A 24,646-nucleotide genomic window follows, 5' to 3' on the forward strand; every position below is an offset into this window, starting at 1 on the left:
GAAATACAGTGTTGATTGCCTCGATCAGTCCAGCTTCGAAATCTGCGTTTACTGTCTCAGGGGACCAGTCTGGAATCACCCGAAGAATGGCATTAAACAGGCGAATGTAAGTTGGCTTTCTCTTGTCAAGAAGTAATGCGAAAACTACGGGGGTTACGTTTGTTTCTTCCACAGTGCTTCCTAAATATACATGGATGGTGTGCAACTGAGAAAATTGTTTGCAAACACCCTTCAAGGTGCCATCCATGAAAAAATTCTTATTTTCTTTTAATACAATTTTTCCTGTGGAACTAGCAAATATGAGTATCCGCACACCACTACAGTCATCAGCTAGTAAGAAATTATTTCCATCTGCCATCTTCAAACTTTCTGAATCCAACTCAACTTCATCTCGATGATTGGGTTCAGCCTGAATTCCCTGAGCATCCCTTCGCTGTCTATGCAGAGTAGACTTGCAGTTATATAACTGAGGAATTCTGGTAACTAGTTCAAATCCGGATTGTAGAAGAGGTTTGAATTCGTCGTCCAAAATCCGAAACCAAAAGGAACCAACTATACTATCTATATGAATGAAATAAGAGTTCTGTCTGTACCTTACTTGGAATAGTGAAATTTTGGCATGATTTCAAGTATTATACATCGTAGAAGCCAAATCGAACTTGATCTCAATGTCTGTCTGTCTGTCTGTCTGTCTGTCTGTCTGTCTGTCTGTCTGTCTGTCTGTCTGTCTGTCTGTCGAGCAAGACGTCGCTCGCAGAATGTAAACTCGCTTCGCTAGTTTACTTCCTTCGGCCTTCAGCCTCAGGATTTGCAAGGAGTTCAAACTCGATTTAAATTAATATATGCCCATTTAAAAGCCAGTGGGGCGGAGTCCTAGAGTCCACGGTGTAAATATTGTCACTAATAAAAATATAAACCTACCTGTGAAATCGATTTATCGGTTTCTTCACGGGCTCTCTTCTTTCCCTGTACCACAGCCTTGTGGACTTCTTGTGCAGCTACATCAGGAACACACGTATTATGGATTTCTTAATAATTTCACGGTTTATACTAAACACTTTTCCACTACAAGAACGGTTAACACAACGCCACACAAATTCACCACACTTCTTCTCATTCTTAACCATATACCGATACCCGTTAAGTAATAAACTAGGTTGACCCCTTGTGGTGGTTGAAACCTCCATAATTAACAAAGATGTTAATTCATAGAGATCATTCGAACATATGAAGTCTCTGTTCATAAACAAAGGTGGGGAGGTGAGGAATTGAATTTACGTCGCACCGACACAGATAGATCTTACGGCGACGATGGGACAGAAAAGGGCTAGGAGTGGGAAGGAAGCGGCCGTGGCCTTAATTAAGGTACAGCCCCAACATTTGACTGGTGTGAAAATAGAAAACCACGGAAAACCATTTTCAGGGCTGCCGACAGTGGGGTTCGAACCTACTATCTCCCGATTAGGCCTACTGGATACTGGCCGCAATTAAGCGACTGCAGCTATCGAGTTCGGTATTCACTCTATCAATGTTGGTTTCTTGTACATTTAGAAAACCTGCATCGTATTTATATCAGTGGGTGAAATGTGTATAACTACGTAGTTTGACTTAATTTACAAACCTCCTCCTCCTCCTTAATCTCTTTACTCTCCAGGGTCGGTTTTTCCCTCGGAATCTCACCTCTACCGCCTCAAGGGCAGTGTCCTGGAGTTTCAGATTTTGGGTCGGGGGATACAACAGGGGAGAATGACCAGTACCTCGTCCGGGCGGCCTCACCTGCTATGCTCAACAGGGGCCTTGTGGAGGGATGGGAAGATTGGATGGGACAGGCAAGGTCTTAAGTTAGGTACCATCCCGGCATTTGCCGTGAGGAGAAGTGGGAAACCACGGAAAACCACTTCTAGGATGGCTGAGGTGGGAATCGAACCCACCTCTACTCAGTTGACCTCCCGAGGCTGAGTGGACCCCGTTCCAGCCCTCGTACCACTTTTCAAATTTCGTGGCAGAGCCGGGAATCGAACCCGGACCTCTGGGGGCGGCAGCTAATCACGCTAACCACTACACCATAGAGGCGGAATTTACAAACCAAGTGTGGAAACATGGAATCAGTCTTTCAGTCTTATGAAGAATATCCACAGCCTGTTTGTAGGTAACTGACGGCATCAGGAATAGAATGAATGAAGAATGAAATATCGCTAAAGGAAGAAAATACTACCGAATGCGAGATCTGGCGTGTTTTTGCGGACAAAAATTAATGGATGGCAAATGAAATGTAGCGAATTTGTTGAATAAAGAATGACCAGTGAAAACAGAAAAAAAAAAACTGTCTCACCCTACGTTTCCCCGACATGCACCCCTTATGAAGTGGTAGAGCTCAAGAATGAACCATAGCTACTGCCAAAGAAAGGAAATTGTGTGCCCTGGCGAGACCTGTCGCATTCCCCTGGGTATAAAAGATTAATAAATGACAAATGAAATTGTTTCAAACAGTGATGCTGATATAAATATGAAGAAATCAGAAATAATATTTTGAACGCCAACCCTGATAAGGGGTAAGTAGGGAGTGGACACTGCCACATTCTGAAACACGAAACTTCCCTGTGGAATTCCCAAACAAGACCTCTAGTTCCTAGAATGATTAATGACCACGGCGAAAGTTTTACTGATTTTAACACGGGGCAACTCTTACTCGGCGCAACTCATACGACACCGTCCCATCGTCGGCATAAGACCTATCTGTGCCGGTGCGACGTAAAACAACCTGCAAAAAATAATACATCTCGCTCTGGTATCCGTTGCGATTTACTTATATCTGTCTTCGTAATTCTCCCCATGTACACGGGAGATAAGATAATTCCTGTCGGAGATTAGAGAAACCTTTCTCCGAAACGTTCTTTCAACCTGTTCGTTGCTTTGCGCTCGGATGTGACGTGTTATGTTTACGAAAAGTGCTAAGGTTAATATTTCATTCAGGATCCTTCACAGTGCCTTCCCCGGGAAGTAAACCATCTGTACAGATCTCTGCACATGGTTATGAGGGTGTTTAGGGGTTGTAGTAAGGATGTAAAGGAGAGGGCATATAAGTCTCTGGTAAGACTCCCAACTAGAGTATGGTTCCAGTGTATGGGACCCTCACCAGGATTACTTGATTCGAGAACTGGAAAAAATCCAAAGAAAAGAGGCTCGATTTATTCTGGGTGATTCCCGACAAAGCAGTAGCGTTACGAAAATGTCGCCAAGTTTGGGCTGGGAAGACTCGGGTGGAAAGGAGACGAGCTGCTCGACCAAGTGGTATGTTCCGAGCTATCAGTGGAAAGATGGTGTGGAATGACATTAGTAAACGAATAAGATTGAGTGGTGTTTTTAAAAGTAGGTATGGTCACAATATGAAGATAAAGTTGGAATTCAAGAGGGCAAATATTCGTTTATAGGAAAGGGAGTTAGGGACTGAAGTAACTTACTTAAAACATGTTCAATAAATTCTTTGCAATTATTTCAGGAAAGTCTAAGTAAACAACAGACAGGGAATCTGCCCTAAATGCAGATCAGGATTGATTGATTGATTGATTGATTGATTGATTGATTGATTGATTGATTGATTGATTGATTGATTGATTGTCTTCATTACTGTGCTGACGCAACCTGGTGTAGTTTATTTTTCGTTCTTTCAACTTTACATTTTAACTGCAATGTTTATCAAATGGACATTGAATTATGAAAAGTGAAGCAAGGAAAGGAAAGGTGGAGGGTGTTAAATGCTTTGCAGCATTTCCTGAAGACCACGAATGTGATGTGAGTAATGCAAAAACAAGAAGCTTCAAGTGCAACAGGATGTTCGGAAAGAACTATTTATAAGATTAGGAAGGAACAACAAAACCCGGTTGTTTTAAAAACATCTGCGAAAGTAAAACCAAAGAGGTGAAAAGGTTGAGGAATTTAGTCAAGTCGATTATCTATTCAGAAGAATCGTTGGTGGTCCAGCTCCATGGATGGTTAGCATGCTGGCTTTGAAATTAGCGGTCCCCAGTTTTATTACCGGCGGGGTTAATTCCTCTGGCTCGGGAACTGGGTGTTTGTGTTATCTTCAATATTACATTAAATTTCGTCTGATGCAGGGAAAAATGAAAGAGATCCGACACTTCGAAAAATGAAGGTATCGGCCAAAGAAAGGCAAGGGCCACGAAGGGCGTGAAAATGAAAGACTCCCTTGGCCTCGTGACCTCATGCCGTTGGGGTCGGAGAAGAACAAAAGTTCACTAAGGGAGGTTGGTTAGGATATATGAAAACGAGGAACCTGGCACAAGAAAGTTGGAGGCAATGCCAGGTCTTAGCTGAGGGATCCGTGGTCGCCAACCCACCCTCTCAAGTTAAGAGCCGTGGGCCCCCTTTTAGTCTTCTCTTATTACAAGAAGGAGATACCTTGGGTGTTATTCTACCGTCCCCACCTACAGTCGGTAACAACCACGCAGGCTGTGATGTAAAGTATGGATGGATGATCAGACAATGTTACCTAGCAACCACGCAGGCTGTGATGTAAAGTATGGATGGATGATCAGACAATGTTACCTAGCAACCACGCAGGCTGTGATGTAAAGTATGGACGGATGATCAGACAATGTTACCTAGCAACCACGTAGGCTGTGATGTAAAGTATGGACGGATGATCAGACAATGTTACCTAGCAACCACGCAGGCTGTGATGTAAAGTATGGATGGATGATCAGACAATGTTACCTAGCAACCACGCAGGCTGTGATGTAAAGTATGGATGGATGATCAGACAATGTTACCTAGCAACCACGCAGGCTGTGATGTAAAGTATGGATGGATGATCAGACAATGTTACCTAGCAACCGTGCAGGCTACGTCTTATGGCTCATGGTCATCTGAAATTAACAACCGTTGATAGATGGCCATGACCGAAAGACATACAAGATGCTTTGTATCATGAGCGACATGGATGTAGTGAGAAGTTGAAAAATAAAGTTTGCTTTGGAACAATTGGAATTGTCAATTTCAATTCATATACAGTATTCACCAGAGTTTCTGACATGGGCTGCCACAATTAGTTACACATTTGCAGGAGTCTATCAATCAATCCATGCGAAAAATGAATATCATGATTATATCATCAGGTATATTCTTCAAAACATAGGTTCGTAAAAATGTTATTAAAACTTGCTCTAAATTTGAGCAGAGAAGGCGTACAGTATATCGGGAAGTAAGAAGTTGCTGTAGCTGTGAGCAAAAAGCAAAGACCTCTCCATACAGGCCAAAAAGGTCCTTGGAGGGGTGGAAGGTAAGGGCTTCTATTATCCGTAACCTCGGCACTTGATGTAGTGGAGTGGTTGGCTCTACGTCCGGCCTCCTTTGCCCCCCAGGAATTAACCTGGTTCTCATTTTTGGTGTAGCCTGAATGAACCTCAGGACCATACGCGCCTCCGGAAGTGGATATCTCGTTTCTTAAATTTTCGACTTCCTGACGGAGAATCGAGCCCAATTCCTTCCGGGTGAACCGAACACGCCTTTACCGCCTCGGCCAGGCCACCCCTCGATTCACAGCCAGATCGGGAATTTTAATCGCGTCAGATTAATTCTTCTGGCTCGGAGACTAGATATTTGTGTTTGTCCCAACACTTTTCTCTTCATATTCATACATTACCAACCACTACAGAAACACGCAGTAGTGATTACATCCCTCCACATAAGGGTTGGCGTCAGGAAGGGTATCCGGCCGCAAAAAGAAGAAGATTGCCATGCTTGTCTTGTTCTGATACTTCGCGAAAATTTTCAAGCGCTGGAAGTTATTAGGATGCATCATAGATGCCTCTGGCTCTGAATCATTCTTTCTTCTCGTCTAAGTGCGAGTAATATTGAAGTCTTTGGTCTGAGCAGTCTGAGCTACACATATTCTTTGGTTTTTGAGCAGCTGAGGAGCTGAGCAGTAAATTCAACTGCGCCTGCGTGAGTAGTGCGTGCTATTGCAGCTGTATCCTAAGTGTGTCGTTTTTTGCAGAGGAATGTGATGCTGTTGGGTGTTTTATTGTAGAGCGAATGTATCGTGTGAATTAGTGAGAACTGATCCAAAAAGGAAGAACAATGATTTTTAATGGTCCTCTAGCTGTTTTTCTCCTTTGCTTTGCGTTATTTTGTAACTGCGGAACTTGCTCCGAAGATACGAAGCCGACGAGAGGTGAGTTGAAGCGGCATTTAAAATAAGAATAAATTGCTTACGGCATCTTTCCAGTATAGATAATAATTCGATTTCATGCTCTGTGTCTTACGGAATGACCGGGACTCTTCGATGTAAGAAATAGATGTTAAGAATAGTGTCCGGTATGGTTAAGTGACAAGTGTCAAATTACGCTCGCGGCGGAATGTTCGTAATGTCAAAACACATGTGTTTTTGGTATTAAAATTTGCTGCGTCGAGTTAGTGAATTGGATGACTGGTTATTGCTTATTTGGGAATACAAAGGTAGAATTGTACCGAACAATAAAGTTATTTATGATTATGAACGGAAAGCAGACAACAAAACTACAATTCATTATTATATTTGAAATTAAAAACTAAAAAAAATAAATGCTACTTGCTTCTTTGTTCCATTTTCCAGTTTTGATCAACTATTCTGAGAGAAACAGTGGTCTTTGTTGTACAAAGGTCCTGAATCAATTTTTATGGGTTGTTAAAGTGTTTCATTCAACCTCTTCCATACAATTCATTTCTTGCTGCAAACAATTTTTGACTTCTACGTCTGTTTGGCAGGCACTGTGAGAGAAATTGCTTTAGGCTGGTTTGGACTCCAGTCACTGTCCCTGTACTAAACCTTTTGTCATTACAGGGCTTCAATAGAATGTTCCTCTGTTGAATGATTCAATAGTTGCTGTTGAATGATTCAATAGTTGCCTGTTAAATATGGATCACTGAACATAATTCATAATAATGATATAATTATGGGAAAATGTTAAATTTTAACTGCATTCCTATTACATTACTCGAATGTGATTTTCATGTGTTACGTCCTAGAATTTTATTTGGTTAACTTTCATGCTGTATTTGCTGCTTGTTATTTCCTAAAGGAACTGCGTTTACCTCGACATTCTAAACAGTGGTAGATTTTATTAGAAATCACTGACTGGTTCCTGAGCTCTTATAACACTTTTAAGGGTCCTTTTGTACTGTACAGATGCCATGATGACCAGACTGGAAACAAGCTAATTACAGCTGTAGACACCTTGTAACACACTTCGCAGTCCATGGATTTCATTTCAAGATATGTTCAAACAAGCGATGTCATGAACCATGCCCCAACTGCATCTGAGGTCTGTGCAAGAAACATTGTGATAGGTACCATGCAGTGGTCTGTAAACAAAGAGTAAAATCACTATCACAGTTCTGCTCAGAATAGTACCTTTTGTGTATTGTATGCAACTCTTTTTTATTATTATCTTGTCCTTGGCTGCAGTATATTGGCATTGAGCAGCCTTGGCAGAACTGAAAAACGAGAAGTTTGTTCAGCTGTGTTTATGGTAGGTACGTACGGTAATAAGGGCTTGCAATGTTCCAAATGTGATTTATCATATTCATCTGGATAGAAGTTATATTACTGGTAATGGTACCAGTAGCCTAAGTTACCTTACATTATGAATGTGACTTATAAGGTATTTTGGACCTATACCATCCCACAATAGTAAGTACGGAAGGCAATACATGTAAATTCTGTGATTTAGCATTCTTCATACTTTGACAATACCAGTAACTTGTATACAGGTATATAAGTCCATAAAATGGAACGTGTTCTTGTCAGAATCACAGGGGTTTAGTATTCCAATTACTATTGGTTATTAGATTGGTGTCAGACGCATCACACTTACTAACTTTGACGGAATGTATTATTTATGTTGTAAATTACTGTACTGGTATGTATTACTTCTGGTCAACCTCTGCAAACACCAGTGAAGCACACCATTTCAAAGTAATGGGTTCACTTTCTGATGTCTCACTTTGTCACTTTCAAGCCTGAGTTATGCAAAAGGTGTGTGGGCTATTTTAATTTCGTAGGCATGAGCTCAACCACCAGTTCTTAAGAAACTCTTAAGGCATTGTTTTCTATTAATTGCAGTCTGCTCAGTTGAAGCACTGATTTGGTCATCATACTGCACTGGTGTTCTTTCTTGCCTTATGACATCATGGTTTGACTTTGCACTGTTGACGTTTACTGCCTTTGGTATTATTCAGCACCATGAGCTTCCTTAGTATTCTTTTATTTAAAAAAAAAAATAGTAATGCTCTGTTACATTCAAATTTTGTATCAATTCCTGATTAAGGAAGAGCAATTATTCACAAACTAATTTAGTAAGTTATTCATTAGTCAACGTGAAAGTTCATGTTCTATAAACAATTCTGGTAACCCTAAGAGGACATTAAGATGCCAATGTTTGCTGCAGTGTGCAGGAACATTGACCCTGGACAGGTGGCACTCGTTGTGGGGTACCTTCTGGCCGCTGTCATTGAACCTGCTCTAATAACAAAATTACTGTTCTTTATGTTTCATATATTGATGTATTAGGTTTATCAACTCAATAGCATGATATTTTATCGAAAATAAATGTATACCTATATCCAATACTGCCAGTAATTAGCTTCACAGCATATGAATGTTATGAAAGTAAAAAATCTTGCATTGCACAGGAATAATCTTTACTAAACACCTTATTTTGCTGAATTTAGCTGACAGGCTTTTATTCTGCTAACTACATAATGCTAATCCTGCAGTATGTCCTTAGGTGGTGGAGAGGGGTCCTTCCATAATTGTTAGGCTGCTGGAAAAAATTATCCTTTTCATGACAATCCATATCATAAGTAATTTGTTTGTGAGTATGATTTCCTCTGACTCTTTCATTTTCCAGGTTCGTAAAGTTTACAGTGATTTGGAACATATTATCTTTTGTGAAAAAATGCTCCAAGCTTCTTCAGGTGATGATGCATTTCTTACCAATGTTATGGGTTCAAGTACATGATATTTTAGGAGGAGGCATTTTTGTCCATTTTATAACACCGTCCTTTCTTATTATGGTCCAAAACAATTGAGATAGAGATAAATCCACTATTATTTACTGTTACTTCATTAGCACTCTGTCCTGTATCACTGTTAGTGTACTATTTCTAATTCATCCTCACTCTTAATAAAACTTCTTCCTCTTCTACAGACTGTAAAAGTGGTAACACCCTTACTTCATACTCTTTATAGCTCATTTCATTGAAAATGGAGTGACTTAACGAATTCCTAATATGATCATACAACTAACTTACTGGGTACACTCAAACACTGCCGCTGGTATACTTCCAACGAATGGGACTGGGTGGCGCGGGGTTCAACGAGACACTTTTTTTGCACTGCTTGACAATAATCCCTCTTTCTAAGAATGAACACCTTTCATACAATGCCGCTGAGCTCAGACAAAAGGCAATGAATGTGGGGGAGAGGTATGTGGTAGCGACTGTCTCTAAGTTTAAAAATAAGTGCAATCGAAAAAAATAAATTTCTGTCAGGTCACAAAAGATGCTGCACCACCATTCTTGGGTTAATGTACCATTTGCATTCTGTAGCTTTGAAACAACTTCCAGTGGTATGGGTATAATACTTAGGAGACATTGAAATCTTCACTACCAAATTAAAGGGGTGATTTCAATCCTTGCTTTCTATTGTACAATTCCATGAATTAACATATACTGTATTCCCAATAAATGTAATTCTGGTAAATTCTCAGAAGTGATAAACCAGATTAAATGTCTGATGGTGTGTTTCCTGCCTCTGCTGCCAAGATGTAGTGTTTACAGTGGTCTTTGTCTCCTGGTAAGGGCTAGAACAAATTTGTTTCTTTCATTGATCTCTCAGCCTCATCCTTTGCTTTGGCGATATAAAGGTGACCAAGGTAGGAGCGATGCTAGTAAGTAAACTCATGTCCTCATCCTTTGGTGGTGCAGCTTTTTTCAGGCACACCCCCAATGGAGGTGACCTGCATGTACTGTTTCATCCACATACCAGCTCTCGTGCCATTAAGCTTTTGCCAGTACCAGGAATTGAACCAGAGCCCCTGAGTACGGCAGCTAATAACTCTAACCGGTATGCTACGGAGGCAGACAGTGATGATAGTAATAGCATTCCTATTCAGCCAGTCTGTGTTATGAATGGTGTGAAAATGTTATTCATAGGGTCAGTTGTTGTGTGCATTTCTGTGGGCATGGCAAACTGATAACAGCTTGGTGAGTAAAGCAACAGGAAACTATCTCACTCATACCTCTTCAGCGATGCTGAGGCTATCTATGACAGCTAATGGTGGAGCTGCTGAGGATCCAGGCAGCCTTCGGGCTGAGTAGGCCTACTCGTCAAACAAAAAGCACATGTGTTTCCATCTTGAATTTAAAAGTCATTAGTTGTTGTTTGTTTGAAAGAACCATATTAAACTAGATACAAACTAACTTACATGTGTTGCCTTATAATTAACTGCAAGTTCAGAGTATTTTGTACCTGGCATTTTGGTTTTTATTAATTATCTCAGTGATACAGTTAGGAGATAGGAAATGGCATTGTGTGAGTTTGTCATTTTAAGCATCAAGACATATTCATTTTTTGTTTCTTTTTTGTTAGTAATTGTTTTATACTGCCCAGACTTGGACAGGTCTTATGGCAACATTAAGATAGGACATGGGTTGGTTAGGAAAGAAGTGGCTGTGGCCTTAATATGCCTGTCCCAGCATTTTGCTGGATGTGGAAATGGGAAACATGAAACGATCTTTGAAGATCCTGACAGTCGGGCTTGTACCCACCATCTCCCAGATTTAGGCTAGCATCTGCCCGGCCTAAACTGCTAGCCATCTTGCTTGGTGTGGTCGAAACATTGACATAATTGTCCATCATAACATCAGCATGAGGGTGTAGAAAAGTATTAAGATTAAGGAAAAAAGGCTGTGGAATGTGGGAAACAGAAATGCTCCTTGAACTTCACAAAGCTAATACCATCGGGATTGTAAGAGAAGAACTCTTCAAGAGAGATCTGACAGTTAAGACAATAGAAGGAGTCAGGCTGAATGGGAGGTCCAATTTTACTACACATCTTACAAGATGTGGACCCATGGGAGAAAATAATATGCCAGTATGTTGTTAGTAACCAGAGAGTAGCATGAGCCTGTTAAAAGGTGAATTTAGTAGCTTGGAATGTTGTATCCTTTATTCAAGTAACGAAATAACAAGTAGAGCCTACTGGGATATAAAGAAACTCAGGATTCTGTTTATGGAGAAATGGGCCCCTTTTCAGTCAGTCAATAGCGATTGCAAGGATAATATCATCATCGTTTGTACATGGCGTCTATAAAAGTAGGAAAGATCACAATATGAAGATAAAGTTGGAATTCAAGAGGACAAACTGGGGCAAATATTCATTTATAGGAAGGGGAGTTAGGGATTGGAATAACTTACAAAGGGAGATGTTCAATAAATTTCCAATTTCTTTGAAATCATTTCGGAAAAGGCTAGGAAAGCAATAGATAGGGAATCTGCTACCTGGGCGACTGCCCTAAATGCAGATCAGTGTTGATTGAGTGATACTACATAACAATTGCACAATATATACCTGTAGAGTAATTGACTAATTATACACTCCAGTATGAGTGAAAAGGACTTCAGAGTGGCATTGTGGAATTGAGGATCTGAGTGAACTACGGTTTTAGTTAAGGGACCGAGTGAGAGGCTAAGCGGTTTGAGTTATGTAGCTGTTCGCTTGTATTGTGGAGATAGTGGGTTCAAACCCCAATGTTAGCCCTGAAGATGGTTTTCCTTGGTTTCCCATTTTCACACCAGGCTGTACCTTTATTAAGCACAGTCACTTCCTTTCCAGCCCTTTCCTTTCCAATCATCACCGTACCTGTCTGTGTCAGTGTGAGGTAAACATATACAGTAGTTTCAGTTAGGAAACAATTTTGCAGTCGTATGAACTAAAAATAAGTAACTTGAAGTGTTTGTTTACAGATACGTAGGCCTTTTAGAATGAGACTGTTTACATTTTTATCTGAAGATACATTAGGCTTTGTAGTACCAATAAGAGCCCACTCCACTGTTTTGTTTTGAAAATAAGGAAATATCAAAACAGATTTTTAGTAGTATTGGCATTAACTGTAGATTTTACAACTGTTCGTACTGCTTCACCACCTTCCCGCAAAATACAGTATGTATGTCTAACCCTTGTCTTGTTTCTGTACGGGTTGTGTATGAAGTGAGATGAATCTTCGCAGTGGGTTTATGAGGCCAGATACTCTTCCAGTTCCCAACCTCATCGAAGGAGTTAATGAGATGAAATGAATGACGTGATATATGATAGTATGTAGCCTACTCCTGTTGAATAGCACCAAGGGGTCTGTTCAAGGCTTTACAGTGGTGGTGGTGGTTGTTTTTAGGAACACTTCCAAAAACACTTCAAAAACACTTCAAAAATGAAGGTATCGGCCAAGACAAGGGTCACGAAGGGTGGGAAAATGAAAGACCTGGACACCTAACACCATTGGGGTCATAAAAGAACAAGAATTGACCAAGGGAGGTCGGATAGGATAGATGAAAGTGAGAAGCCTGACATAAGTCACGACTCAGCTAAGCGGTTAGTGGTCACCAACCCATGCTCCCAAGTTAACCCTGGGGCCTCAAGGCTTTACATCTCCATCCAATGGACAAATCACTATGAAGAGCGTCGTAACCCCTCACTCCATATGAGCACTGCGGCACGACATCTAGTGATTGTATAACATCACCCTGCCGGCCAACGTTCTGATGGTGAATTTCTTTTTTTTGCCTAACGAGACTCGAACTGGCTAACCACGATGTCAGATCATATAGGCTAGACTTCATGCCTTAATGATCGTGGCCACCAGGCAGGCTCCCCCCCCCCCCCATATGTATTAAAGCATAGTAATTGCCTTGAATAGTATGTGAATATGTCCGTTCTGTTCTTGTACTTCTCATGTTCAGCAGCGTCCTAGTGTGTTTCCATATGCTGTGTGTTGTTTCTCACAGTGCCTATATTGTCTACTGAAAAATATTTTGCATGAATTGAATTATTATCCATGTGCATCTTCTATTCTTATCAGAACGTAATAATTTTGAGTTAGATATTTCAATCTTATTTGTGAAACATTGGGCTAGAGCAAATTATTCTGTGGCAGTTTTTTAAAATAATAAGTGCAAATTCCCAACTGATATTTTTTAAAAATATTTAAAAAAATATTAAGTATAAAAAATATTAAATATAAAAAAAATATTTAATTCTTGTAGTTGTAGACGAATAAGTTTGAATGGCGTTTATAAAAGTAGGAAAGATCACAGTATGAAGATAAAGTTGGAATTCAAGAGGATAAACTGGGGCAAATATTAATTTATTGGAAGGGGAGTTAGGGACTGGAATAACTTACCAAGGGAGATGTTCAATAAATTTCCAATTTCTTTGAAATCATTTAGGAAAAGGCTAGGAAAGCAACAGATAGGGAATCTGCCACCTGGGCGACTGCCCTAAATGCAGATCAGTATTGATTGATTGATTGATTGATTGATTGATTGATTGAATAATGGAGTTTAGTCCAACTTTCTCTGTATTTTTCTTAAATCACTTGAGGAAAACTTTGGTCATTTATGCTTGCTTCTATGGTTGGTATTAGTTCCTTTCACCGGGCGAGTTGGCCGTGCGGTTAGGGCCGCGTAGCTGTGAGCTTGTATCCGGGAGATAGTGGGTTCGAACCTCACTGTCGGCAGCCCTGAAGATGGTTTTCCGTGGTTTCCCATATTCACACCAGGCAAATGCTGGGGCTGTACCTTAATTAAGGCCACGACCGCTTCCTTCCCACTGCTAGCCCTTTCCTGTCGCATCGTCGCCATAAGACCTATCTGTGTCGGTGCGACTTAAAGCCAATTGTAAAAAAAAAAAAAAAAAAAAAAAAAAAGAGTTCCTTTCTCTGAGCTGTAGTGTGGAACAGAAATGGTTGCAGTGAGAGTAAACGTATGGATTTTCTTATGCATAACTCTCACTTTCTTTAGGTAGGATTTATGAAATACCATAACTGTATTGTTGACTTTCTGGCTTTCATATTAAAATGTCATACTTTACTGAAAGATGAATTTATGATACAAGGTTTGCCTCTTGCTCCCATTATTATAAACACCTGCATTTTTTTTTTATTTTTTTTTTCAGGAATGGTTGTACTGAAGCAGGTATTTTATCCACAAAATGAAACCTTTAACTGAAATGTACATATCCGGTTCACTTTTTATCACACATGTTGATGCTATGATCAGAAATTCAATAGCATGTTGTAAACTAAAGAGGAAAGTCCTTTAATTCACATAACGCAAAAAAGAAATGTCTCAATATCTGGTATGTCCTCCATGTGCCGGTATTAGTGCCTCATATCTGAGGCATGCTCCCGACAAGTCTACGATCAGTATCTTGTGGAATTTCGTCCCACTCCTCAATAAGTTGTTCAGGAGTCTGAGGTGCTACAGGACTGGCCCGAAGTTGTCTATTCAGCATATCCCATAAATGCTCAATGGGATTGAGGTCATGACTCAGAGCAGGCGGAGTTCCACGGTGGTTGCTGCTGAATGCGCTCTCGCATTGTTGTGTTAGATAAACTGGGCCCATTACAACTGCAATCTCGTTGATGAACTTCTGAGCATTAAGTCCGCCTCTGATTATCTGAAGGTCCGATCGGCCGTCAATTGTGATGCCACTGGACTGCTGCTTCATTATAACGTTCACCACGACGACGATATACAGTACATATACACGTCCGTCGTACCGTGTTAGACGAAAGCGGGACTAACGCAGCTGCCAGTTCCTACGGTCCTCAGCAAATCGAAATCGATCTCACTTGTGCAGAATACTTAATCGAGGCACCTGATGTGGTCTTCTTGGTCTTAAAACGTGCCTCTCGGAATCTGTTGCGTATTGTTTGGTCACTGACACTGCAACCAGTTGCTGCTCGTTTTGTAAGTCCCGTGCAGTCGCAGAGCGCCGGCGGAGAGGACAGTTAACCACATATCAGTTTTTCCCCTTGCCCTGGATTTCGTGTGTATGTACCAGTTTCATGAAATCGTTTCCAAACCCTCCCACCAACATGAAGCCCATTAGCTCTGTAGACACTGCACGAATGATCCAAGCTTCCTGCAGTAATGTCACTGCCCGAACAGTTTCCGCCTTACTCAGATATTAATACCTCATTTCGACTGATGAAACGCATACAGAGTATAGAGACGTATTATTTACGTACAATCACTAGATAAGAGTCTGTAAGGCATAGCACATTATATTTGACTACTGTCACAAAGCCATGGCTTTCCAGCGCAGATTGGAGGATTCCTCTTATTCTTAAAACGCGTGGAAGAATAAGAGCAATAGTATATATTATCTTAGTCACGGACTATTTACAAGATACACGCAATCAAGTTCTTGTCCCTCTATTTTTTGAGCAGTACCGGTATATAATTAAATCGTGGCTCGATTGGTAAGCATTTTAAGTCATTGTAGGCCTATGTCATATTACAAAACCTCATAATTACTTTATTTGAGCTATTAACTATTGCTAAATGATTGACTACTTGTAGTTTGGAACTGTACCGTTTGGAGTTCGAGGTTCGAATTCAGATTTTTACTCGAGGTTTTCAACATTCACTCTGGTCCCAAAGCACTTACCTCATTGAGTGCCAGAGAATAGAACTCAAAATAATGATTGTTGGTTGAGCACAGGCATCCTCAAGGAATTAGAAAAAAGTCTTGGAAATGTTATTCCTTCGTTCAGCCATTTTCAGTTCAGATAGCTGTGCTCCCGAAATTTAAAGAATTTGTCCAATTTGTGGAAAGATTGCTTTGCCCCCTTATCATTGAAGATGCGAAGAGTATAGAGAATGAATTTGCAGTTTTCCTCTATGGAGCCGAGACTACTCTTTATCCTAAAGAGCTGAGAAAAATCGATTTTGAAATGTGGTGCTGGGAAATATCATCCCGGATAATATTTCGCACCGACGACTCCATTGTTAAACCCCTCAGCTTCAAGGCAAGATTATCTTCTATGTGTGAACAAAGAGTTTTACAATTATTTGGCCATTCTGCATGACTTGAGAAATGCATAGATAACCTGATCATATTTTAAAATATTCCGGGAAAGAGAGGTTGTTGGTGAGATCCCACACACTTGTCCAGCATTATCAAGAAAGTAACGAGGGTGAAAAATAAATGAGCGAACGGTTTCTCGCATTTAATATTTTAGTAGACTTAATTTTTATGATCAGAATATACGTAATTCACCTACCATGTAGATACAAATTTTGTCGTTGCCCACAACAAACATTATACAGGGTACAGACAAACTTTCGGAGGTTGTTTAGGGACACCTTCTGAGTATATTGGTCTTCGGTGGCTCGTTACGGAGTATCTTTTTTCTTTTTGCTATTTTGCTTTTCGTCGCACCGACACAGATAGGAATTGGAAGGAAGCGGCCGTGGCCTTAAGGTACAGTCCCAGCGTTTGCCTGGTGTGAAAATGGGAAACCACGGAAAACTATGTTCAGGGCTGCCGACAGTGGGATTCGAACCCACTATCTCCCGGATGCGAGCTCACAGCTGCGCGCTCCTAACCGCACGACCAACTCGCCCCGTACTGAGTAATTGCATTCCGTTTGATTTGTTGCCCCATTTAGAGTTCTGCCTGTATCGCATTGAAAATAATAAATGTTAGTTCTTGACAAGCGCCGGGGTGTTGGCATTTTGTCGCGCAGGAGTTCTTTAACGTGCCAGAAGCCAACGATGTCAATTCATTCCATGATCATGGTGGTCGACGTTTTGAACAATATCTGTAAGGGAACAGTTCTGCATTTGTTACACACTGTGCAGTAAACCGATAAAACAATTTTAACACACTGTGATAAAAGTGTACCTGACGGTTGTTGCATTAAGGTCTGCACACACCAACGCGGGAGCGATCCCGTCGCGAACTTTTATGAGTATAGTGGAATATGAATCCACTCTCCCGTCCACATAGCGGGATTGCAGCGAACCATTTTCAGTTCACTGCATGCAGCGTTTTCCCGCGTTCATTGTGGACAATGACAATGGCGAATGAACTTTTGATAGAGTTCACTACGAAACATCCAATTTTTTACGACATGAGTAATGTAGATTATAAGAATGTAAGAAAGAAAGAAAGAAAGAAAGATACGTTGTGGGAAGAAATAGGAAAAGAACTGTATATACCTGGTAAGGATTAATTCTTTCGTTTATCACTGTCTGTTTGTGACTTTTTCTTCACACAATTCTCCGTTCGTAAACTTCCAGATACATGTAAGTTGTATACTAAAAATATGTACCGTATATACTGTTGTTTGCATGTCAGAGAACTCCACAAATTTCTTACGATCAGCGAAAGCTTCAAAGGGTGCTCGTCGTGCACCATCTTCAGCAACAGAAGCACTTCTTTATCAGAGGCTACTGTTTGCCTCTCCGGTGTGAGGACAAAGACGAACTTCGCAGCGACCGCGGGATTGTAAGTTTCGCTTCCACATTGGTGTTGTGTGCAGACCTTTACCCTGTGTTTTGGGCGGTACGTTTTGGTTATTTGCACTGATAACAAGGTATTTTCACAGAAACAAGGATGATTGGGGTAAGAAACATAATAAATAGTAATTACATTATTACTGTGTAATGAGCCATCGGAGATCATGGCTCCCTTAATGCCAATATACTCGGAAGATATCCCTGAACAACCTCCGAAAGTTTGTCAGTGGAGCTTGCCTTCACCCAGTATAGGTTCAGTTGTTTGACAAAGTTGTACCTTCAAGGAACTTATACAGTACTATGCTCAAATTCATGTTTTGAGCGACTGTACAATAGCTTCTTCGGAGGAATTGTGTCTTTAAAAGTAGGAAGATCACAATATGAAGATAAAGTTGGAATTCAAGAGGACAAATTGGGGCAAATATTTGTTTATAAGAAGGGGAGTTAGGGATTGTAATCACTTACCAAGGGAGATATTCAATAAATTTCCAATTTCTTTGCGATCATTTAAGAAAAGGCTGGGAAAACAACATATAGAGAATCTGCCACCTGGACGACCGCCTTAAGTGCAGATCATTGGTGATTGATGGATTGATTGATCACGATTCTCAGAATTCAGGGAACGATAGAGATATTTTCAAGCCCCTTTGGTCGCCAGTTTGTCATTACTGCGAGCTACGTACTGGGATGAGCTCAACCAGCACTTTATTTTCAGACATAATTATGAGTATATTAAAGCACGTTCTACCTTAGGCTGCAGTATGCAGTTCAATGGACGTCCAGTTTCTGTTATGGTTTGATTAGTGTTGTCCCTGTCTTTTCGCTCACTGGTGGTGATTATTTTAAGAGTGGTGATGGTGATGATAATGTTTGAAGAGGAAGTACAACTGGGCAACCATCCTCTATTAACACTAATCAGAGGGAAGAAGTGGAAGGGTTCGAAAAAGGAAGGTATTGACAAAGAAAGACAAGGACCACCCAGGGTGTAAGCATGAATGACTCCCTAGGCCTCCATACATTATAACGTCGGGGTCAGAAAAGAACAAGGGAGGTTGACAATTCTTATGTTGAAGACTGCACCAACACCCAACCCTGAGTCAGAGGAATTATTCAGTAAAAGTTAAAGTCCCTAACCTGGCGGGGAATCGAACCCGGGATCCCATGATCCTAAGATCAGCATGTTAACAATTTATCCATGGAGCGTGACACAAGGTTATTCACTACAAACGCAGTCGGCCTGAAAAATGTATTTCATAGAATGACCAGAATTCAGTTAACAGTAACTTGTTCCCTTGAATATATTTAAATGTCAGTTTCGTTCCCGGGATATTAATTTTCTCTCATTTGGTAATTTTCTTCCCATAAAATCCCAAGAATGATCTGCGAACCACTTACGTGTCAAATTCAGCAAGAATGATTTTCTTGGGATGTGGCCGTCGCTTCTCTGGGCTTTCAACGTGTGTTTCGATTTTCGACCTTGTCGCACTTTCATACAATGTTCAGATAGTCCGCCTACTCTCATCCACGGATTTGCCGCCCGTGGATTTGCTTTATTAAGAGGGAAAGTTACACACTTCCTCTTCTTTTCCTGTTTTATATTCTATTATTCACAAAAACAAAATAGTTGGTTATAAATTATTTACATGCTTTATCATTATTTATTTTCCAATAATTGTTGGTGCAATATGTGGTCGGTTAATGCAAAGAGCCCCACATACACAGAAGTGTCCCCGTCTCCATTCATTAAAATACGTTACTGTACATATTAAAATCTGCGTATGTTATATTTTTACAATTTTACACCTTAACATTGCTATATTACGTCCTCGGGTATATTCTCCGAGTTGGTGTCTCCATTGTTCACTAGTCGGTGAATTACTCGCCGAGTCTTCCCAGTGTTGACGGCGTTAAGTAAAGCAAATTGAGCCTTTCTTCGACTCTTGCATTCGTGATATTTTGAATGAAGTAATATCAAGTGTTAATGCCACTGTTTTCCTCGCAGTACTCAGTCACGACCAGATAAACGTACTTCGAAGCATGCAGGGGATGCAGTGCAGGCTCGAAATAAAATTCAACTGTGTGCTATAGTTTTCAAGTATGAAACCGAACAAACAATAAATAAGGCCACAAAAATAACCACCCTAAAAAAAAAAAGGGCTACTCCCTCGAGAATTTGCAAGTGACTACTAGCGCCAAAGGTGGCGAAATAGTAAGGTAGTATGCAGCCTATGCTGGTTTAACTAACGTACAACAGTAGTGTTGATTGACGGAAAAATTTGTTATTTGTCTGTACAATAGTATATTGTAACAGTGTGTAATTTACATATAGAGGCAATGTAGAACGTCCTCGTCGTGCTACACGACACTGGTGTCTTGAACTGCCACAATTCAGAACGTTATAGCGATCCTAGTGTGAAGTTCTTCGCGTTCCGATTGAAGGAATACGAAAAGTTCCTTGTCGCTTCTTATTACAACACGAAAATCATATAATCCGATAATTCATTTTGTACTGATTCCAGATTTCACTCTTTCTCTGAATACATTCGAATTCTCTTCTGTGAAAAATATCAAGGGGAGTTATGCCTGAATTTTGAAACTTCATTTTTCATTCTATTTTTGCCTAATTTAGGTTTCACATTTAGGTACAAATAAACACGCATTATTGTCTTCTACGTCCTAGATGTTAAATAAGAAACATATATAAAAACACATTCTACTCTAAAACATTCCTATCTGATCGACGTACGAAGTCAAAATATAACAGGTTGGTTGCATCTATGCCCTAAATGTTAAGTAAGATAGGTTTTTAAAACATTCCAATTGTATGAAGTTCAAATAAGTGTTAGATCCGAAAATAATAATTCCTCCGAAATCGTTTGACGTACGAACTGAGGTTGTATGTTATAGGCTACCCGACAGAATGGTATGTCTAACCCTTGTCCCGTTTCTGTACGGGATTGGATGTGAAGTGAGATGAATCTTCGTAGCGATTTTTTATGACCTTATGCCCTTCCTGACGTTAACGTCATCAGATGAGTAGGAAGGGAGAGGGTGAAACCTGGTGCCGGCGCACAGCCTACCCCTGTCGAATAGCACCAAGGGGTCTGCTCAAGGATTAACATCTCCATCCGACGGACGAATCACCATCAACAACGCCATATGACCTAACTACATATGAGCACTGCGGAGAGGTTTGGAATTTAATTCAGGCTTTTGGCACGCAAACTAATGATTAGAAATTGTATACTTCCACCTCCCCTACCGTGCTGGCCAGCATTCTGATGGTGAATTTTTTCGACCAACGGGACTCGAACCAAGGTGTCAGACTGTTTTGACTTCGTACAAGAAGAAATAGAAGGCAAGAAATCGAGAGGAAGGCCACCATGCATGTTAATATACAAGGTGAAGATCGTTGATTTGCGATTCCAGCGTATATTGAGGAAATAAGATAGTCAAGAATGGCCTGGCTATGTCAAGACCGCGACAAGAAACGGAGCATCGAGCTTTCGACTCTCAGGAATTAGTACACGACTAATAAGGGATACTGGTGATGTGTAGGACAGAATTGCCAGTGTGATACAGCCCATTAGCACATAAGGAGCGACCGCCACGGTCAGACCCAGTCGTCTTGTGTTTTCCATGAAGTATGTTTACCCCGTTACGGTGTTGTGATATGCACGGTGCATGGTTATGGTAATTGGACGTTTATGACGGTACTGCGTAGGTCATTAGCACTAGTCACGTTAGTTGCAACTTAGGAGCAATGCATACGGAACAATTAGCCTACGAAAAGCACGCTTTTACGTTGTTGTTGTTGTTGTTGGTGGTGGTGGTGGTGGTGGTGGTGGTGGTGGTGGTGGTTCTCTCATTAGACATTTGGGGCATCTTTCCATCCATCATGCGTACGGTTTATAAAACCGTGTGACTTCTGTCGGTTTCCTGGTCTATGAAATAACACCTTTTCGGGACAGTTTTCAACATTCTGACTTCTCTGAAAATCTATTGATGCGGAAAAGTCTTTCAATGCTATTATTATTATTATTATTATTATTATTATTATTATTATTATTATTATTATAGATAGGAAAGAATAAGGACGATTCACACATTTCCGGGACTTTACGGTATCTGTCCTTCACGACAAGAATTTTTCACGTCTGTTCTCACACTTCAGTTCCGTGCAGAAAACTCGGTAGTTCATTGTTCCATGACAAACTGTCAATGTCAGCTGTAATCTTGGATGAAGAGGAGGAAGAAATTAACAGTGGGTTCAACCTATATGAAAACGTATAAGATTGAAAAGATAATTTACCGAGCTCGATAGCTGCAGTCGCTTAAGTGCGGTCAGTATCCAGTATTCGGGAGATAGTGGGTTCGAAACCCACTGTCGGCAACCCTGAATATGGTTTTCCGTGGTTTCCCATTTTCACACCACGCAAATGTTGGGGCTCTACCTTAAGGCCACGGCTGCTTATTTCCCACTCCTAGTCCCTTCCTGTCCCATCGTCGCCATAAGACCTATCTGTGTCGGTGCGACGTAAAGCAACTTGCTGTTTTTTGTTTTTTTAAAGATAATTTTAAGGACTTTGTAGATAACGAAACGAGCAGAAGTACATTCAGTGTACTGTTTAGTTGAAAAGGAGGACGCTTTCTGGAGACCTGGAATTGTACCGAAGGAAATGTTGGCGGAGTACTTGTGGTAGGTCTATTTAAATTATAGGCCTATTAAAATAAAGTATGTACGTCACTGAAATGAATAATATTCATGTTCATGATACGTTTTTATTAACATTAATGTATACAAGTCCAATATTTTGTGAAAAATGCAAACAGAAAATTTACGAGAGCAATTGTTAAAAATATTGAAACAATGAAAAGTGAAATTGAAATCATGAAAGTTATTCTGCTAGATGCATACAGATAAACACAGCACTGGAAGAAAAGAGAGAAGCGGGAAGTGAGAAAGAGAGAAATCATATCCGTGAAAAAGAGGAAATATCGTTGGGGAGAGAATGTTTCTCCGGCACGGAACACGGAGAAGCCTGCGAATGCAGTAATTGAAAATGTTGGAACTCATCACTTCAGTTACAAGGCGACGATATTTTATTTTGTCAAATGGCGCCGTCATGTCCAGGAGGTCAGTGAATCGACCTTTTACTTCATTCCTTTAAGCCTACCTGGTACTAATTGCACTCACTTGAGTTTTAGTTCGTTTGCTTTGTCGTTTCTGAAGAGTATCCAGTGGACTTCAAATATCCGTTGAGCATTGTAACGTCAGCATTGAGAAAACCACGTCTTTCACTTTGCTAAACTACACCTCGCTAATACAGTTTAATTTGTTTTTACTTTCTTGTGGTTATTACCAGCCTGGTGCAGCCCTTGTAAGGCAAACCCTCCGACGATGGTGGGTGGCAATTGCAGTTTATGCAAAGTTGCGTATTAATGTGATGGAGTGTAGTGTTGTTTGTGGTGTATTAGTTAAAGGAATCTCACAATTACCCAATCCCTGAGCCCAGCAAATTAGCCGTTGAAGATTTAAATAATAATTCGGCCTGGCCGGGAATCGAACCGGGCGTCCCGAGACCGAAGGCCAAGACGCTGACCACTCGTCCATGGAACTGGACGCTAATGCAGTGAAATACTGGCATCTCAATACCTATCTTATAATTAGTTATAATGACAATATTTTCATGTCATTACGTAAGGCGTGTCGAGAATTGGGGACGTTAATTTTATTTTAACTCGTCGTAGTCATTTTCATATTCCAAAATTACCTACATTTCAGGATATTCGACGTAGTCTCTGATAATTTGACATGCTCGAGATACTCCTTTCGAAATTTTCACGACGCGACCGGAGGTTTTGCTACTTGAGAAAGTGAATGCTTGTCAAAGTTGCAAACATGTATCCGGCAATTAGAATGTATTGCAATTTGATTAGGCATTTCAAAAAAGTGTACATTATTAGACAGCCCAAGAGGACCTAAACAGATTTCACTTTAGTAAATCCGCAGAAGTTTTTGGTACCCTAGTTGTATTATTTGTTCAAGCTTTCGTGGTTTTTATTTAACCTCTAGAACGAGCTTATACTTCCGGTAAACAGAGTTGATCTCAGTTTTGTTTAGTTTGTTGCCAAGCGTTGACTTTCCTTCTCACAAAGCACGTGTTTTTATTAGCCCGCTTTAGCAGAGAGGTTAGCATAGTTGACCTGTTAGATTCCTAACTCCGCGACGAATTTAATTCTTGCTTAAGGGCCTGTAACGGTGTCGGGAGCAAAGCCAAGCAGAAAAGTGGTTTCCTCCCCTATATTTCCAGCCTAATGCTCAGATTTGTACAGCTCTTCTCCTTATAGAACTGTTAAGCACCAAGTCCCAAGTATCTTACATGAACAACTACCATTTCTGTTTTAGCGCTTTTGTATTTCGCATTTAAATTACAGTTTTCAATAATTTTATTACTTCCAACGCCGCTATCTCTTCTGTATTGTTAAACTTCCACCACTGATGTTCATCCCCGATGTCATTCTTGAAACACGTCCTAATATGAGAATACTAAAACACGTACTGACAAACAATTTCTCATATGCCATGACTGTGGTGCTTACCGCCGGTAGTCCATCGTATAGACCTACTTTAGACAGAGATGTCCATTCCGAATTTCTTTGTGCGAGTTACTTGCACTTTGATACCAATAAAATAGGGTGGTTGGTTAGATCTCATGTAGTTTTTAATAATTTTTATGTTTGCTTTATTCTGGGTGAAGGGACTGGGATTGAACTACTCGGTATTGTAGGCCTATTTATTTAAACATCTTTCGACTGTGGTTTGCCTTTATTTCCTGTCAATATTGGAGGAAGAAGCTGAAGTAAAGAGATCTTGGACCAGTACAGCACAGCTGAGAGGAGTTGTCAAGGCGTACGTGAACATAGCTAGCACGATGATGGAATCGCTGCTCGCGTTTCCGCACATTTTCATCTCATACGAGATTAGCGATGACGTAACTCCCCACTCCCTATGTCTCTTGATATTTCCAAGGAGGCTGATGACCTATCCCGATAGTG

The 24,646-nt window shown here is 40.5% G+C and overlaps 2 protein-coding genes across 3 annotated transcripts in view; one reads left to right on the plus strand and one right to left on the minus strand.

Moving 5' to 3' along the window:
• Positions 1-24,646, minus strand: part of Gbeta76C (guanine nucleotide-binding protein subunit beta-2) — a 211,895-nt gene that overhangs the window by 159,373 nt on the left and 27,876 nt on the right. The gene's annotated exons all lie outside the window — the stretch shown is intronic.
• Plod (procollagen lysyl hydroxylase) overlaps positions 1-24,646 on the plus strand; it is a 243,681-nt gene that overhangs the window by 35,379 nt on the left and 183,656 nt on the right. The window contains exon 1 of one of the 2 annotated variants that reach the window (XM_067148906.2): positions 5,948-6,193. The exons of the other annotated variant lie outside the window; for it this stretch is intronic. Coding sequence (XP_067005007.1) covers positions 6,100-6,193 — 94 coding nt within the window. The 5' untranslated portion in view covers positions 5,948-6,099. Of the gene's footprint in view, positions 1-5,947; positions 6,194-24,646 lie in introns of those variants that run through there. 2 annotated transcript variants of the gene reach the window in all.

Source organism: Anabrus simplex, chromosome 6 (genome assembly GCF_040414725.1).
Source record: "Anabrus simplex isolate iqAnaSimp1 chromosome 6, ASM4041472v1, whole genome shotgun sequence".
Classification (NCBI taxonomy): Eukaryota; Metazoa; Arthropoda; class Insecta; order Orthoptera; family Tettigoniidae; genus Anabrus; species Anabrus simplex.